This window comes from Dryobates pubescens, chromosome 1, assembly GCF_014839835.1.
Source record: "Dryobates pubescens isolate bDryPub1 chromosome 1, bDryPub1.pri, whole genome shotgun sequence".
NCBI classification, from domain to species: Eukaryota; Metazoa; Chordata; class Aves; order Piciformes; family Picidae; genus Dryobates; species Dryobates pubescens.
Genome location: NC_071612.1, coordinates 647,735 through 665,110, shown reverse-complemented (window position 1 = coordinate 665,110; position 17,376 = coordinate 647,735). Strand labels below are relative to the sequence as shown.

Genomic DNA, 17,376 nt, shown 5'->3' with positions numbered 1-17,376 from the left:
CCAGCCCCCAGCAGCAGCTCCCAGCCTGGCTGGGCACTGCCCCACTGCTCAGGGAGCCCTGCAGCCACTCCTGCCCCAGCCCCCAGCAGCAGGGAGCAGCCTGGCTGGGCACTGCCCCACTGCTCAGGGAGCCCTGCAGCCACTCCTGCCCCAGCAGCAGGGAGCAGCTCGGCAGCCACAGCCCAGCAAGCAGGGTGGGAAGAGCCTAAGGCCCTGGCAAGGCTCTGCCATCTCTGCTCCAGCCTGGCACAGTGCAGGGGCAGTGTGCAGCAGCTGCACTCACCTGCTGGTGGAGCCAGAGGAGAGGGAGGATGCAGGGGAGGCTGGCCCCTGGCTCTCCTCCAAGGGCCCTGGGGCACTGCTGCTGCCAGCAGGAGCTCCTGCCTGCAGGCTCTGGGCTCCTCCAGGGCCAGCAGCTGCCTGAAGCTCTTCCCTGGGTCCTGCCAAGCAGAGAGGTGAGGCTCCTGGTCAGCCTGGTGCCTGGGACTGGTGGCACCCAGGAGAAGCTGCCCCCCTCAGACTGCTCCCCGGGCAGAGGACTCTGCACTGCACCCAGGGAGCTGAGCAGCTGCAGCCCAGACCTGCACCCTGGCACCTGCCCAGCTCAGCAGCTCTGGGCTGCAGCCCAAGATCCCCTTTCAAGCAGCTGATGGAGAGATGCCCAGCTCTGCCCACCCCCCTGCCCACCCCCTGCCCCCTCCAGGCACACCAGCAGGCACTGGTGCTGTGCTGGGGCTGTGCTGCTGTCCCACACTGCCCCTCTGCAGGCTCTGCTTCCTCCTCCTGCCCCCTGTCTCCCCAGGGGCTGCAGGAGCACACTGCTTTGCCCCCCCAGCAGGGTGGCCCCAGGGGGCTCTGTGTCACACATCACCAACCTGTGGCTGCTGGCAGCTCGCTGGCAGTGCCCTCTGCTGTGCCTGGGGCTCCCTCTGCTCTCCTCTTGCCACCTTTCTTCCACCTCTTGCTGACCTGCTCCACCAGCAGCTGGAACTGCCTCCTGTGCCTGCTGCCTGCAAGGGGCAGGGTGAGTGGCAGGGCCCCAGGGGGCTGGCACAGCAGCCACAGAGCACTGCCCCCCAGGGCTGGGGGAGCAGGGGCAGCCAGCCCCAGGCCCTCTCTGCCCCAGAGCTGGGGTTAGGAGAGGTACTAAAGTGCCCCCAGCACTCAGGCTGTGGCCTCAGCAGTGCAGGGGACGATCCCTGCCCCAAGCCACCCAGCTGCAGCTGGCAGCCCCAGCAGAGGGGGCAGAGGCTCTGCTCTGCAGCTCCAGGCAGGGCCCCTGGGGAGGCAGCGGAGTGCCCAGGTGGGGGGGTGCCAGGGAGGCCACCAGCCTCCCCCTGCCTCTGAGGCAGCCCTGGCTGGGGGTCTGTGACACAGCAGCACTGCACAGGCTGAGGGACCCCCAGCCCAGCCTGGCTTGAGGCTGGGAGGGCAGGGCAGGGGCTGGCACTCACGGTACTCAGAGTGGATCTCATCTATCTCCTGCTCTGTCTGGCCCTTGCTGAAGGTCAGGCTCTGCAGGGGGCACACGGGAGGGCACTCACACCAGCTGCTGAGCTGCAGGCTTCCCAGCCAGCCCCAAAGGGTGGGGAGGAAGAGCTGGCTCTGCCCCCAGCCCCAGGCACACAGCCAGGCTGGCTCTGCCCTCCCCCAGCAGGGCTCAGCCAAGGCAGCCCAGGGTGGGCCACAGGGGAGCTCCCAGCAGCACCCAGGCCCCCGGGGCAGGGGCAGGGGGGAGGCACTGCTGCTGAGCTGGAAGTGGCACCTGCCAGCTAAGTGCTGCAGAGCCCCAGGAAGCAAACTGCCCCCACAGAGCCCTGCAGGGCCCAAGCCCTGCACAGCAGCAGTGCTCAAGGGCTGGAGCTCAGTGCCAGCAACGCTGCCGGGGCAGCGGGCAGGGCAGGGGGCAGCGGGCAGGGCAGGGGGCAGCGGGCAGGGCGGGGGGCAGCGGGCGGGGCGGGGGGCAGCGGGCGGGGGGCAGCGGGCAGGGCAGGGGGCAGCGGGCAGGGCAGGGGGCAGCGGGGCCAGGCGGGGGGCTGGGGGCGGGGGGCAGCGGGCAGGGCAGGGGGCAGCGGGGCGAGGGGCAGCGGGCAGGGCGGGGGGCAGCGGGCAGGGCGGGGGGCAGCGGGCAGGGCAGGGGGCAGCGGGCAGGGGGGCCAGGTGGGGGGCAGGGGGGCAGCGGGGCGGGGGGCGGGGGCAGCGGGGCGGGGGGCAGCGGGCAGCGGGGCGGGGGGCAGCGGGTGGGGGGCAGTGGGGCGGGGGGCGGGGGGGCAGGGGGGCAGCGGGGCGGGGGGCAGGGGGGCGGGGGGCAGGGGGGCGGGGGGGCAGGCAGGGGGCACAGTGCCCCTGCCAAGGCAGCGCTGGCAGCACGGGGGGGGCTGGCAGGGCTCAGGTGAGGAGCCCGAGGCGCAGCCCAGGGACCGCCCCCCCCGGTGCCACAGCAGGGGCGGTGCCCTCCCTGGCAGCCCCGCCCAGGGCCCCCTCGCACCTTGGCACCAGGCCTGCCCGGCTCCAGCCGCGCTCGGAGCTCCTCGGTGCGCTCCAGCTCCCGGATGAGCTCTGCGGCTGCGGGGGAAGGGCAGAGAGCGTCGGCAGGGCTGCACCGCAGGGCCCCCGGGCACCGCACGGCCCCCGGGCTGCCGGCACCGCAGGGCCCCCGGGCACCGCACGGCCCCCGGGCTGCTGGCACCGCACGGCCCCCGGGCACCGCAGGGCCCCCGGGCACCGCAGGGCCCCCGGGCACCGCACGGCCCCCGGGCACCGCAGGGCCCCCGGGCACCGCACGGCCCCCGGGCACTGCATGGCCCCCGGGCTGCAAGCCCCTGCAGCCAGCCCCGGCCCCGCCAGGGCACCGCCCCTGGGGCCGCAGCGCAGCTCCGGGGCTGCCGCAGCCTGCAGGGACCTGGACTGCAGCCCCGGGCAGCCTGGGGCAGCCCTCAGGGCCAAGGGACTGCTCCCCAGGGCCAGCCTGAGCAGCCCTGGGGCACCCTGAGGCTGCCTCCTCTCACCCTGCCACTGTGCCTTGGGAGCAGAGCCCAACCCCAGCCCCCCGCAGGTGGCTGCAGCCAGCCTGGTTCTACCCCAGCCTGCAGTGGCTGCTGCTGCCCAGGCTGCTGCTGCTGCCCAGGCTGCCGCCGCTGCTGCCCAGGCTGCCGCTGCTGCCCTGGCTGCCACTGCTGCCCAGGCTGCCGCTGCTGCCCAGGCTGCCGCTGCTGCCCAGGCTGCCGCCGCTGCTGCCCAGGCTGCCGCCGCTGCTGCCCAGGCTGCCGCTGCTGCCCTGGCTGCCGCTGCTGCCCAGGCTGCCGCTGCTGCCCAGGCTGCCGCTGCTGCTGCTGCCCAGGCTGCCGCTGCTGCCCTGGCTGCCGCTGCTGCCCAGGCTGCCGCTGCTGCCCAGGCTGCCGCTGCTGCCCTGGCTGCTGCTGCTGCTGCTGCCCTGGCTGCCACTGCTGCCCAGGCTGCCGCTGCTGCCCAGGCTGCCGCTGCTGCTGCTGCCCAGGCTGCCACTGCTGCCCAGGCTGCCGCTGCTGCCCTGGCTGCTGCTGCTGCCCTGGCTGCTGCTGCTGCCCTGGCTGCCGCTGCTGCCCCGGCTGCTGCTGCTGCTGCCCCGGCTGCCGCTGCTGCTGCCCAGGCTGCCGCTGCTGCCCTGGCTGCTGCTGCTGCCCTGGCTGCCGCTGCTGCCCTGGCTGCTGCTGCTGCCCTGGCTGCCGCTGCTGCCCCGGCTGCTGCTGCTGCTGCCCAGGCTGCTGCTGCTGCGGAGGCTGCCGCTGCTGCCCCGGCTGCCGCTGCTGCCCAGGCTGCCGCTGCTGCCCTGGCTGCCGCTGCTGCCCCGGCTGCCGCTGCTGCCCTGGCTGCCGCTGCTGCCCAGGCTGCCGCTGCTGCCCAGGCTGCCGCTGCTGCTGCTGCCCTGGCTGCCGCTGCTGCCCAGGCTGCCGCTGCTGCCCTGGCTGCTGCTGCTGCTGCTGCCCTGGCTGCCGCTGCTGCCCCGGCTGCTGCTGCTGCTGCTGCTGCCCAGGCTGCCGCTGCTGCCCTGGCTGCTGCTGCTGCCCAGGCTGCCACTGCTGCCCTGGCTGCCACTGCTGCCCAGGCTGCCGCTGCTGCCCAGGCTGCCACTGCTGCTGCTGCCCTGGCTGCCGCTGCTGCCCAGGCTGCCGCTGCTGCCCAGGCTGCCACTGCTGCCCTGGCTGCCACTGCTGCCCAGGCTGCCGCTGCTGCCCAGGCTGCCGCTGCTGCTGCTGCCCTGGCTGCCGCTGCTGCCCAGGCTGCCGCTGCTGCCCTGGCTGCTGCTGCTGCTGCTGCCCTGGCTGCCGCTGCTGCCCCGGCTGCTGCTGCTGCTGCTGCCCAGGCTGCCGCTGCTGCCCTGGCTGCTGCTGCTGCTGCTGCCCTGGCTGCCGCTGCTGCCCTGGCTGCTGCTGCTGCTGCTGCCCAGGCTGCCGCTGCTGCCCTGGCTGCTGCTGCTGCTGCTGCCCTGGCTGCCGCTGCTGCCCCGGCTGCTGCTGCTGCTGCCCTGGCTGCCGCTGCTGCTGCCCAGGCTGCCGCTGCTGCTGCCCAGGCTGCTGCTGCTGCTGCCCAGGCTGCCGCTGCTGCCCTGGCTGCTGCTGCTGCCCTGGCTGCCGCTGCTGCTGCCCAGGCTGCTGCTGCTGCCCAGGCTGCTGCTGCTGCCCTGGCTGCCGCTGCTGCTGCCCAGGCTGCTGCTGCTGCCCAGGCTGCTGCTGCTGCCCTGGCTGCCGCTGCTGCCCTGGCTGCCGCTGCTGCCCTGGCTGCCGCTGCTGCCCAGGCTGCCGCTGCTGCCCAGGCTGCCGCTGCTGCTGCCCAGGCTGCCGCTGCTGCTGCCCAGGCTGCTGCTGCTGCCCTGGCTGCCGCTGCTGCCCTGGCTGCCGCTGCTGCCCTGGCTGCCGCTGCTGCCCCGGCTGCTGCTGCTGCTGCCCAGGCTGCTGCTGCTGCCCAGGCTGCCACCGTGGGCAGCAGAGCCCAGGTCTCCAGAGGTGGGGAGCTGTGAGCCAAGGAGCCTGCAGGCAGCCCCTGGGCCCTCCCTGCCACTGCACCCATGGGGAGTGTCCTCTTCCCCCGGCACTGCAGCTGCTCCTGGCACTCTGCAGGGCCCTGTGGCACTCAGGCTGCCCTGGGCTCCCCTTTAGCAGTGCTTCTGCCATGGAGGAGCAAACCATGGCACAGCCAGGCTGTGGCTGCCCCCTGCCTGGAGGTGCTCAGGGCCAGGCTGGATGAGGCCCTGGGCAGCCTGGGCTGGGGGAGGTGTCCCTGCCCGGGGCAGGGGGCTGCCAGAGCTGCTCTCTGAGGGCCCTTCCAGGCCAAGCCATTCTGTGACCCCATGCCCCACTCCTTGTCACATGCAGGGACTCACCCCCCAGGGCAGCACAGAGCTGCCTGCAGGCCTCTGCCCGCTCCAAGGCCTCCCCAGAGCTGCGACGGCAGCCTGCAGCCCTGCCAGCCCTGCCAGCCCTGCCAGCCCTGCCTGCTCCCCCCTGCTGCTGGCCCTGGCCAGGCTCTCCCTGCCCAGGCTCACTGCACAGCTGGCAGGCAGCTCAGGCTGCTCCATCACACACTTGCCAGGCTGGGGAGCAGCCAGAGGGCAGAGCTTACTGAAGAGTGAAGCAGGAGAGCCTGTGCCAAGCTGGTTCCATTTGGCACCCAGCCCTCAGCTGCTGCTGCTGCAGTGACCTCAGCTCCCTGCTGCCCCTTGCAGATGTGTTGCTGCATCTGAGTGTGGGGTTAATGATTGACCCTCCCCAGGCCCTGGGCAGAGCTCAGGGAGAGCTGTGCACCCTTTGGGGCAGGCTGGGCTGGAAGGGACCTCAGAGACCACCCAGCTCCACCCCCCTCCAGGGGCAGGGACCCCTCCCCCCAGCCCAGGCTGCTCCAGGCCTCATCCACAGCCTGGCTCTGACACCTCCAGGGGGGGGACAGCCGCAGCCCCCCTGCTGCAGTGTCCCCCAGCTGAAGCTCCCTGCACCACCTGGGCAGCCTCCCCCTTGAGCCAGGCTGGGTGAGCAGCACAGAGCCTCAGCAGCACAGAGCCACAGACAGGGGAGGCTGGAGGAGACCCCTGGGGGCCCCCAGCCCAAGCACCCACCTGCAGCTCACCCCTCCAGCTCTGAGGTAACCCAGAGCAGCTCCCCCAGCAGCAGGACCCCAGCCCCAGCAGCTGAGGCCCTGCAGGACACTGCTGGCCGTGCAGCCCCCAGCAGAGCAGCAGCAGCAGCACAGCCTCTGAGGCTCCTCCAGAGGGGCTCTCTGCCCTGAGCCCCCCTCAGGCACCACCCAGCCTGAAGCTGCTGGGGCTGGGCCACACAGGGCTGGCTGCTTGTGCTGCTCCCTGGGGCACTGAGCTGGCAGGGGCCACAGGGCCCCCCCGAGGCCCTGCTGCAGAAAGCAGGCCAGGAGGAGAGCAGCTGGGGCAGGCCTGCCCCTGGCTCACCTTGCCCCCCACAAGCCCAGGAGTGGCCAAAGCAAGCCCAGAGAGGCTGAGCCTGGCTGCCCCCAGGGGCTGCCCCCAGGGAAGCAGCTCCCACCCTCAGCTGTCCCCTCCCCAGGAGGCTGAACCCCCCCCAGCATCCTCACTCAGTGCACAGGAGGGGAACAAGCCGAGGGGAGGACAAAGCAGCCAGCCCCTGCCAGCCTGGGCCCTGCTCTCCTCTGCACCTAACACCTGAGGGGGCTAAGCTGGAGCCCCCCCTGCTGCTGCAGCCTGGAGCCCCCCCTGCTGCTGCAGCCTGGAGCCCCCCCTGCTGCTGCAGCCTGGAGCCCCCCCTGCTACTGCAGCCTGGAGACCCCCCCCTGCTGCTGCAGCCTGCAGCCCCCCCTGCTGCTGCAGCCTGGAGCCCCCCCTGCTGCTGCAGCCCGGAGCCCCCCCTGCTGCTGCAGCCCGGAGCCCCCCCTGCTGCTGCACCCTGCAGCCTGCAGCCCCCCCTGCTGCTGCAGCCTGGAGCCCCTCCTGCTGCTGCAGCCTGGAGACCCCCCTGCTGCTGCAGCCTGCAGCCCCCCCTGCTGCTGCAGCCTGGAGCCCCTCCTGCTGCTGCAGCCTGGAGCCCCCCCTGCTGCTGCAGCCTGGAGCCCCCCCTGCTGCTGCAGCCTGGAGCCCCTCCTGCTGCTGCAGCCTGGAGCCCCCCCTGCTGCTGCAGCCTGGGCCCTGCTCTCCTCTGCACCTAACACCTGAGGGGACTAAGCTGGAGCCCCCCCCTGCCCCCGCAGCCCGGAGCGCCCCCTGCAGGCAGGGGCAGGAGCCCCCCCCGGCCCTGCAGCCCGGAGCGCCCCCTGCAGGCAGGGGCAGGAGCCCCCCCTGCCCCCGCAGCCCGGAGCGCCCCCTGCAGGCAGGGGCAGGGCAGGCAGGGGCAGGAGCCCCCCTGCCCCCGCAGCCCGGAGCGCCCCCTGCAGGCAGGGGCAGGAGCCCCGCGGCTCCCCAGGCCAGCGCCGCTCTCCTCCCCACCTCCTCGTGCCGGCCGCGGGCAGGAGCCTGCAGCCTGCAGCCGCAGCTCACCGGGCCTGGGGTGCAGGGCGTCACCCTGGGCGTTGTAGAGGTGAGTGAACTCCCGGTGCCGCCGGACCAGCTGCTGCCTGCTGCCGCGGGCGGACAGCCCCAGCTCCCTCAGCTTCCTCCTCAGCTCCCTCTCAGACAGCAGGCTGTAGACCACCTTGCACAAGGGCTTCCTGCCGCGAGCAGAGCTGCAGGGCAGGGCAGGCAGAGCTCGCCGAGGGCCCGGCAGGGCTGCCGCCCCCACAGCCTGCCCCCGGCCCCGCCGCAGAGCTGCCAGGAGAGGAAGGGGCTGCAGCCCCCCGGGAGGGGCTGTGAGGAAGGCAGCACAGAGCCACGGGGCTGGGGGAGCCTTTGGGGAGCACCAGGGCCAAGCACCCACCCAGGGCCGAGGATCCCACCCCTGGGTCAGCCCCCGGCACCGCTGCCAGCCCCCCGCCCCCAGCACTGTGCCAGCCCCCCACCCACCCCTGCTGCCAGCCCCCCAGCACTGTGCCAGCCCCCCACCCACCCCTGCTGCCAGCCCCCCACCCCCAGCACTGTGCCAGCCCCCCAGCACCTCTGCTGCCAGCCCCCCAGCACTGTGCCAGCCCCCCACCCACCCCTGCTGCCAGCCCCCCAGCACCTCTGCTGCCAGCCCCCCACCCACCCCTGCTGCCAGCTCCCCAGCACCTCTGCTGCCAGCCCCCCACCCACCCCTGCTGCCAGCCCCCCAGCACCTCTGCTGCCAGCCCCCCACCCACCCCTGCTGCCAGCCCCCCAGCCCAGCCCTCAGCACCACAGCCCTCAGCACCCCTGTGCAGGGCTGGGGCTGTGCAGCCTCCTCTGGAGCCTGTCCAGGCCCCCCCTGGCCATGCTGCTGTGTGCCCTGCCCTGGGTGCTGCTGCTCTGGCAGGGGGGGTTGGAGCTGGGGCCCCCCAGAGGTCCTTCCAACCCCTTCCACTCTGTGACACCTTCCCGAGATGCCAGCAGCCCAGAGGGAGCCAGCAGCAGGCTGGGGCCTGGCAGGGCACAGGCTGGGCCCCTGGGCAGCAGCTGGCTGCTGGTGCCATGCAGCGAGGGCAGAGCACACCTCCAGCCTGGCCCAGAGGGGAGGGGACTGCACCAGCAGGCTGCAGGGGCAGCCCCCAGCTGCCTCAGCTCCCAGCCTGCACTCTGGGCAGGGCTGGGCCAGAGAAGCCTGCAGTGAGGTCCCCTCCTCAGCCCAGGCTGCAGGGAGCTGGGGATGTGAGCAGGCAGGCAGGGAGGGAGGCACACAGGCTGAGCTCCTGCTGGGAGGGGGCAGCCCTGGCACACACTGGGCCAGAGGACAGAGCAGGAGGCTCTCCACACCAGCTCAGAGAGAAGCCTTGCCTGGGGCAGCCCAGGGAGCCCCCCAGTGAGCAGAGCAGGCTGCCCCTGGGGCCTGGAGCTGCTGCCCCCTGGCCCCTCTGAAGGGGGAAGCAGCTCCTCAGCAGCTGGGCACTGGCAGCAGTGCCCCCTCAGCAGCATGCCAATGGCAGGCAGCAGCAGCAGGAGGAGGCCCAGCCCTGGCACTCCCTGTGCTGAGCTCCCAGTGCTGCCCAGGGCCTGCAGCTGCCTCCAGAGGGCAAGGTGCAAACCCAGGCCCCTCTGTGCCAGCCCCAGGCCCCTCTGTGCCAGGCCCTGGCCCCTCTGTGCCAGGCCCTGGCCCTGCCCAGGGGCTGCAGCTGCCTCCAGAGGGCAAGGTGCAAACCCAGGCCCCTCTGTGCCAGCCCCAGGCCCCTCTGTGCCAGCCCCAGGCCCCTCTGTGCCAGCCCCAGGCCCCTCTGTGCCAGCCCTGCCCCTGCCCAGGGGCTGCAGCTGCCTCCAGAGGGCAAGGTGCAAACCCAGGCCCCTCTGTGCCAGCCCCTGGCCCCTCTGTGCCAGCCCCTGGCCCCTCTGTGCCAGCCCCTGGCCCCTCTGTGCCAGCCCCTGGCCCCTCTGTGCCAGCCCCTGGCCCCTCTGTGCCAGGCCCTGGCCCCTCTGTGCCAGCCCCAGGCCCCTCTGTGCCAGCCCCAGGCCCCTCTGTGCCAGCCCCTGGCCCCTCTGTGCCAGGCCCTGGCCCCTCTGTGCCAGCCCCAGGCCCCTCTGTGCCAGCCCCTGGCCCCTCTGTGCCAGCCCCTGGCCCCTCTGTGCCAGGCCCTGGCCCCTCTGTGCCAGGCCCTGGCCCCTCTGTGCCAGCCCCTGGCCCCTCTGTGCCAGCCCCTGGCCCCTCTGTGCCAGCCCCTGGCCCCTCTGTGCCAGCCCCTGGCCCCTCTGTGCCAGGCCCTGGCCCCTCTGTGCCAGGCCCTGGCCCCTCTGTGCCAGCCCCTGGCCCCTCTGTGCCAGCCCCTGGCCCCTCTGTGCCAGCCCCAGGCCCCTCTGTGCCAGGCCCTGGCCCTGCCCAGGGGCTGCAGCTGCCTCCAGAGGGCAAGGTGCAAACCCAGGCCCCTCTGTGCCAGCCCCTGGCCCCTCTGTGCCAGCCCCTGGCCCCTCTGTGCCAGCCCCTGGCCCCTCTGTGCCAGCCCTGCCCCTGCCCAGGGGCTGCCCCTCACCTCCTGAGGCTGTCCTTCTTCTCCTCCCTGCTCAGGCAGCTGTCCAGGTGCTTGTTGATGTACTGCTCAGGCACAGGCACCCCACAGACAGGACACTCCACTGGAGGCAAGGCAGAAGGGAGCTGCTGGTGGCTGCCAGAGCCCAGAGGCAGTGCTGGCAGCTGAGAGGTGAGCAGGGAGAGGAGAGGCCAGGGGCCAGGCCCTCCCCTGCCAGCCCTGCCTCTCACTCCAGAGCAGGGACTGCCCCCCCTGGGTGCTGGCAGCAGGGCTCCCAGCCCCCTGCAGGCAGCTGCAGTGGGGCCTGCGCTGCACAGCTGCCTGCTGCAGCTCCCCACTCCCAGCAAGGAGCAGCTGCAGGGCTGTGCAGCACCACAGCAGCTCTGCTCACAGCACACCGTGGCCCAGGCTGGGGCTCCCAGGGGGCTGCCAGCCCCCTGCAGCATGGCCCCACTCAGCTCAGGCACTCTGGGCTCCTGCTCTCAGGCAGCAGCCACAAACACTGCCTGGGAGGGCTCCGAGCCCCTGCCAGGGGCAGGGACCCCTCCCACCAGCCCAGGCTGCCCCAGGCCTCATCCAGCCTGGCCCTGAGCACCTCCAGGCTTGGAGCCTCCACAGCTTCTCTGGGCAGCCTGTGCCAGGCCTCACCACCCTCCTGGGGAGCAAGTTCTTCCCCATGCCTCATCTCAGCCCAGCTCCTGCCAGCCTGAAGCCATCCCCCCTGCTGCTGTCACTGCAAGCCTTTGCAAGGAGCCCCCTGCAGCTCTCTGCAGCCCCCAGGGGTGCTGGCAGGCTGCTGAGCAGAGGAGATGGCTTCCTCCTGGAGAGCCTCTGCATGGGAAGGTTGGCAGCACTGAGGCTGGCCCCAGCCCTGCAGGCCCCAAGGCAGTGCAGGACACCTTGCTCTGGCTCCCCCAGGCCAGGCAGCAGGGCCAGTGCTGGGCCTGGCTGGCCAGGCAGCAAGGGAGGGCAAAAGGCCTCCTGCTGTCCCCAGCCAGGGTGCTGCAGGCAGTGTCTGCCAGGGCTCACAGCACAGCAGCCTGGCAGCTCTGAGCTCCACCTAAGGGCCTGGCAGCAGCCCAAGCCTGAGGAGCATGGCTGCAGCACAGCTGGCACAGGGCAGGGGCAGCAGGGGCAGGGGCAGCAGGGGCAGGGGCAGCAGGGGCAGCAGGGGCAGGGGCAGCAGGGGCAGCAGGGGCAGCAGGGGCAGCAGGGGCAGCAGGGGCAGGCCCAGGGGCAGGGGCTGGCCCAGGGGCAGGGGCTGGCCCAGGGGCAGGGGCTGGCCCAGGGGCAGGGGCTGGCCCAGGGGCAGGGGCTGGCCCAGGGGCAGGGGCTGGCCCAGGGGCAGGGGCTGGCCCAGGGGCAGGGGCAGGCCCAGGGGCTGGCCCAGGGGCAGGAGGGGCAGGGGCAGGAGGGGCAGGGGCAGGAGGGGCAGGGGCAGCAGGGGCAGGGGCAGCAGGGGCAGGGGCAGCAGGGGCAGGGGCTGGGGCAGGGGCTGGGGCAGGGGCAGGGGCTGGGGCAGGGGCAGGGGCTGGGGCTGGCCCAGGGGCAGGGGCAGGGGCTGGCCCAGGGGCAGGGGCAGGGGCTGGCCCAGGGGCTGGGGCAGGGGCAGGCCCAGGGGCTGGGGCAGGGGCAGGGGCTGGCCCAGGGGCAGGGGCTGGCCCAGGGGCAGGGGCTGGCCTGCACTCAGGCAGCACAGCCAGGCCCTCAGAGCAGAGCCAGCACCAAGCACACCTCACCTTTCCTGCCTGCCTTCAGCACGGAGGTGGAAGGCTTCTCCTGGCCTGTGCTGCACTCAGGGCTCCCTGGGGAGGCCTCTCCAGCAGCTGTGCTGCAGAGCTCTGCAGAGCTGCTCCCCAGGCTGTGCTGTGCCTCAGGCTCCCCTGCCTCTTCCTTCTTCACCAGGCTGCCAGCCCCTGGCACCTCCTGCTCCGCAGCTGCCTGGGCACCAGCGCTCCCCAGGGGGCTGCTGCCAGCTGCCGGCGGAGACCAAGCCAGGGGGGAAGGCAAGGCCAGGAGCAGCTGCTGCCTGCAGGGGCAGGGAGACAAGGGGCACTCAGCTGCAGCACTCAGCATGCTGCCTGCAGGGGCAGGGAGACAAGGGGCACTCAGCTGCAGCACTCAGCATGCTGCCTGCAGGGGCAGGGAGACAAGGGGCACTCAGCTGCAGCACTCAGCATGCTGCCTGCAGGGGCAGGGAGACAAGGGGCACTCAGCTGCAGCACTCAGCATGCTGCCTGCAGGGGCAGGGAGACAAGGGGCACTCAGCTGCAGCACTCAGCATGCTGCCTGCAGGGGCAGGGAGACAAGGGGCACTCAGCTGCAGCACTCAGCATGCTGCCTGCAGGGGCAGGGAGACAAGGGGCACTCAGCTGCAGCACTCAGCATGCTGCCTGCAGGGGCAGGGAGACAAGGGGCACTCAGCTGCAGCACTCAGCATGCTGCCTGCAGGGGCAGGGAGACAAGGGGCACTCAGCTGCAGCACTCAGCATGCTGCCTGCAGGGGCAGGGAGACAAGGGGCACTCAGCTGCAGCACACAGCATGCTGCCTGCAGGGGCAGGGAGACAAGGGGCACTCAGCTGCAGCACACAGCATGCTGCCTGCAGGGGCAGGGAGACAAGGGGCACTCAGCTGCAGCACTCAGCATGCTGCCTGCAGGGGCAGGGAGACAAGGGGCACTCAGCTGCAGCACTCAGCATGCTGCCTGCAGCACCAACCAGAATGGAGCCAGCTGGAGCCCTGCCCCTGCGCCTCCCCCTGCCCCACTGCCACTGTGCCAGGGCAGGCAGGCTGGGCAGGGAAGGCATTGCCAGTGCCAGGGCAGGCAGGCTGTGCCAGTGCCAGGGCAAGGCAGACTGTGCCAGGGCAAGGCAGGGCAGTACCTGGCAGAGAGAAAGCTCTTCACCAGCTCGTCCAGGGCTCGGTTGCTCCTCAGGTCAGACTCTGAGGCTGCCTGCTCAGAGAAGAAAGCAAAGGGCAAAGATGCCCAGGCAGGGGAAACCAGGCCCCAGCTGCCCCCAGGGCTCAGCCAGCTGCCCCCAGCGCTCAGCCAGCCGCCCCCAGGGCTCAGCCAGCTGCCCCCAGCGCTCAGCCAGCTGCCCCCAGCGCTCAGCCAGCTGCCCCCAGCGCTCAGCCAGCCGCCCCCAGCGCTCAGCCAGCTGCCCCCAGGGCTCAGCCAGCCGCCCCCAGGGCTCAGCCAGCCGCCCCCAGCGCTCAGCCAGCTGCCCCCAGGGCTCAGCCAGCTGCCCCCAGCGCTCAGCCAGCTGCCCCCAGGGCTCAGCCAGCTGCCCCCAGCGCTCAGCCAGCTGCCCCCAGGGCTCAGCCAGCTGCCCCCAGGGCTCAGCCAGCCGCCCCCAGGGCTCAGCCAGCTGCCCCCAGCGCTCAGCCAGCCGCCCCCAGGGCTCAGCCAGCTGCCCCCAGCGCTCAGCCAGCTGCCTGGGACGGGTGCCTCACCTCCCCCCCTGGAGGGGCGCAGCAGCTGGGGCAGCAGCAGAGCTGGGACAGGCAGGCCTGGAGCCCACTGTCCAGCACAGACCGAGGGGAGAGGGTCCTGGGGGCCCCCAGGAGCCGGGGGGGCCAAGCAAAGCACTCACCACAGAGCAGGTTGGGCACTGGGCTTTGTAGGACAGGAACTTGCGAATGCAGAGGGAGCAATCTGCAGGGAGGAGCAGAGGTGGGTGCCAGGCAGCAGCCTCTCAGCACCCCCAGAGGCAGCCCCACAGCCCTGGCAGGAGCAGCACTTCACTCCTGCCTGTCTCAGTGCAGAGAGCAGCTCAGCCTGCTCCCCCCTGCAGGCTGCAGTGCTTGCACTGCTCACCCCAGCAGCTCCCTGCTCTCCTGGCCGGGGCTGCATCTCTCTCATCTTCCTGCACAGCCCCAGGCTGCAGCCAGGGCAGGGTGGGCAGAGGGCAGCAGAGGGGATCCTGCCCCTGGGCTCTGCTCAGACCTCCCCTCCAGCCCTGCCTCCAGCTCTGCTGTCCCCAGCAGGAGGAGGCCACAGAGATGCTCAGGGCTGGAGCAGCTCTGCCCTGAGCACAGGCTGAGGGAGCTGGGGCTGTGCAGCCTGCAGAGGAGAAGGCTCCAGGGGGACTCAGAGCTGCTGCCAGCCCCTGAAGGGATCCTGCAGGGAGGCTGCAGAGAGACTTCTCCTGAGGGGGTCTGAGCCAGGCCCAGGGGAATGGCTTGGAGCTGAGGAAGAAGCTCTCCAGTAGGAGGGAGCTGAGGCTCTGGCCCAGGCTGCCCAGGGAAGCTGTGGCTGCCTCCTGCCTGGGGGTGCTGAAGGCCAGGGGATGGGGAACAGCCCTGGAGAGAGGGCTTGGATGTTTCCCAGGAAAAGTGGTCCTGGAGGGCTTTTCCAACCCAAACCATCCTGATGCCACAGAAGTCCTCCTCCAGTCTTGTGTCTCCTGGGACAGCTGAGGCCCAAACCACCCACTCAGAGCTGAGCACACCTCCAGCCCTGCCTGTCTGCCCTCACCTGTCAGCAGCCTGACAAGCCAGCCCCAGAGGGAGTCCAAGGGCCAAGCCAGAGCCAGCCCTGCAGTCCCCGGGGCAGGGCACGGGGCAGGGCACAATGCAGGGCACAATGCAGGGCACACCTCAGCCCCAGGGCAGAGGGCACAACCTCAGCATCCCCTCACTGACCTGCCACCGGCACCCTGCCTGCCTGGGCCCCTGCTCCAGCACTTCTTGGCACAGCTGCAGTGCCCCTGGGCCCTTTCTGGTCCAGCTGGGGCGAATTTAACCCAAAGCAAGGGCAGCGGGCGTGCCAAGGCACCCTCCACAGGGCAGCACCCCGGGACGGGAGGGGAGGCTGGGGGCGACCCCTGGGGGCTCAGCACCCATGGAGCCGGTGGGGCAGGGAGGGAGCAGCCCCCCCCGGCGGCGCCCGGAGGCAGGGGCTGGGCGGCGGGCGAGCGGCCGGGGCTGTACTTACAGTTGTGCGAGCACTGCGGCACGATCACCGCGATGCTGAAGTAGTCGAAGCATATCCCACAGCGCAGCAGGTCGTCCACCTCCTGCCGGGGCAAGCGGCGGGCGGCTGCCGGCAGGCAGGGACCGGGGCCGGCCGCCGAGCTGCGCAGGGCCGGGGCGGGACAGGCCCGGGGAGAGGGACCCCCACCCCCCGCCCTGCTTCCTTCCCCCCCCCGGTCTGCTTCCTCCCCCCCCCGGCCTGCTTCCTTCCCCCTCCCGGCCTGCTTCCTTCCCCCCCCGCCCTGCTTCCTCCCCCCCGCCCGCCCTGCTTCCTCCCCCCCCCCCGCCCTGCTTCCTTCCCCCTCCCGGCCTGCTTCCTCCCCACCCCCCGGCCTGCTTCCTCCCCTCCCCCCCCGGCCTGCTTCCTCCCCTCCCCCCCCGGCCTGCTTCCTCCCCACCCCCCGGCCTGCTTCCTCCCCACCCCCCGGCCTGCTTCCTCCCCTCCCCCCGGCCTGCTTCCTCCCCTCCCCCCCCGGCCTGCTTCTTCCCTCCCCCCCCCCGGCCTGCTTCTTCCCCCACCCCCCCCGGCCTGCTTCTTCCCCCACCCCCCCCGGCCTGCTTCCTCCCCTCCCCCCCCCCCCGGCCTGCTTCCTGCCCTCGCTCCCGGCCGCCCGGCAGGGCAGCGGCCGCCGCCTGGGCTGCTCTCTGGCCGCGCCGCGGGACGCTGCCAGGCGGCCGCCGGCTCCTCACCTTCATCCGGGACAGGCTCTGCGGCCACGGCGGCTCGGGCACCGGCAGCGCCATGGCGGCGGGCTCGGCCTGGCCTGGCTCGGCTCGGTTCGGCCTGGCTCGGCTCGGCCTGGCTCGGTTCGGCCTGGCTCGGCCTGGCCCCGGCCGGCGGCGACTCCAAATCGCGCGCGCTGAGCCCTGCGCGCGGGCCCGGCCGCGCCACCGCCGCGGGGGCTGCCGGGAGATGTAGTCCGGCAGCGGCAGGCGGCGCGAGGCCGGGGCGGGGCGGGGCGGGGCGGGGAGGGGCGGGGCGGGGCGGGGCGGGGAGGGGCGGGGAGGGGAGGGGCGGGGCGGGGCGGGCGGCTGAGCCCAGCCCCGAGAGGGACCCCCCCGGGCAGGGCACACAGGAGGAGGCTGCGGCGGCGCCCGGGGAGGGAGGCTGCGGCGGCGCCCGGGGAGGGAGGCTGCGGCGGCGCCCGGGGAGGGAGGCTGCGGCGGCGCCCGGGGAGGGAGGCTGCGGCGGCGCCGTGGGCAGCCAAGGAGCTCCTGCTGGCGCTCAGGCACAGCTGCCCAGGCGCAGCTCGGTGCCCACCAGCTCCGGTCCCGTCCCCGGGCACCACCGAGCCCAGCCCGGCCCCATCGTCCTGACTGCCCTTAGGTGCTGGCAAGCACTGCCCAGACCCCGCTCAGCCTCCTCCAGCCGGGCAGAGCTCCTGCACCCCCTGGGCAGCCCTGGCCCTGCGCCGCGCTGCCTCCAGCAGTTCCTTGTCCTTGAGCTGGGGAGCCCAGACCTGGCCCCGGGCCTGTGGCTGAGGAACGCCCAGCACAGGGCTGTGGGAGCCCTCCCTGCAGCTTCCAGGAGACGTTCCCTGAGCCAGGCCGCCATGCCAGTGAGGTTGGAACATTGCTGCCCTGCCTCCCTCCCGCCCTGCGCTGCCCTGCTCCACCGCCTCACCCCACTCCAGCCTCTGCCCAGGTGGACGTCAGCCCTTTGCCATGGGAACGACCTTCGGCCGAGGGCTGTGCTGGGTTGCCATGGAAGTGGGCAGCGGCAGCACCGCCTCTGCCCCGGCCTCGGCCGGCCCTGGCTCCTCCACGGCCGCCGAGGGGACACCGCAGCACCCAGGCTGGCAGGTGGCAGTGCCAGCGACTTGGAGCAGGGTACACAAGAGCCTCAGCAAGTTTCTTGTGTTAAGCTTCCATTCCAGCGCCGGCCACAGGTAGAATCATTTCAAAAGGCCTGTGTGAGTTCAGAGAGTTTGGGGCAAGCCTTCATACGAACAGCTGTCTGTCTGTCATGACAGAGGAGTGTCCACATGGTGCAGACAAGTCCAGGTGCCCTTTGTCTAATGCACAAACCATCTTGTCTAGGCCTGACAGAAGGCAGTCACTAGAACCCTGCCATTCCCGCTCTATGCAGAGGCTGTCTGCCAGCTCCCCTCCCCTCCCTGCATTCCAGCATTCAGCTAATGAGGAAAATTCTTAGCTACTCTGTTACTCTGTTAATGAGCATATTCTGTTCACCACCAGTGCCTGCTGGTGCCCTGCCCAGGGTTTAGTGACTTGAGCCTGCAGAAGAGGAGGCTGAGGGGACCCCAGCAATGCTCGCAAACCCCCGAGGGCTGGGTGCTGGGCAGATGGGGCCGGACTCTCCTCAGTGTCCTCCTTCGACAGCATGGGCAGCTCCTCTCCACAGCCTGCAGCCCACAGCAGCT

General features: G+C 72.3%; 1 protein-coding gene across 1 annotated transcript; it reads right to left on the bottom strand.

Annotated features, from left to right (window-relative positions):
• Positions 1-1,164: 1,164 nt before the first annotated feature.
• RAD18 (RAD18 E3 ubiquitin protein ligase) lies at positions 1,165-15,755 on the bottom strand. Its single transcript, XM_054167786.1, has 9 exons — positions 15,683-15,755; positions 14,955-15,036; positions 13,612-13,673; positions 12,901-12,971; positions 10,021-10,152; positions 7,493-7,677; positions 2,489-2,796; positions 1,455-1,515; positions 1,165-1,169 (listed from the first exon to the last, which is right to left on the bottom strand). Exons 1-9 carry the CDS (start codon positions 15,734-15,736, stop codon positions 1,165-1,167), a joined length of 960 nt encoding a protein of 319 aa, XP_054023761.1. The 5' UTR covers positions 15,737-15,755.
• Between the last annotated feature and the right edge of the window lie 1,621 nt (positions 15,756-17,376).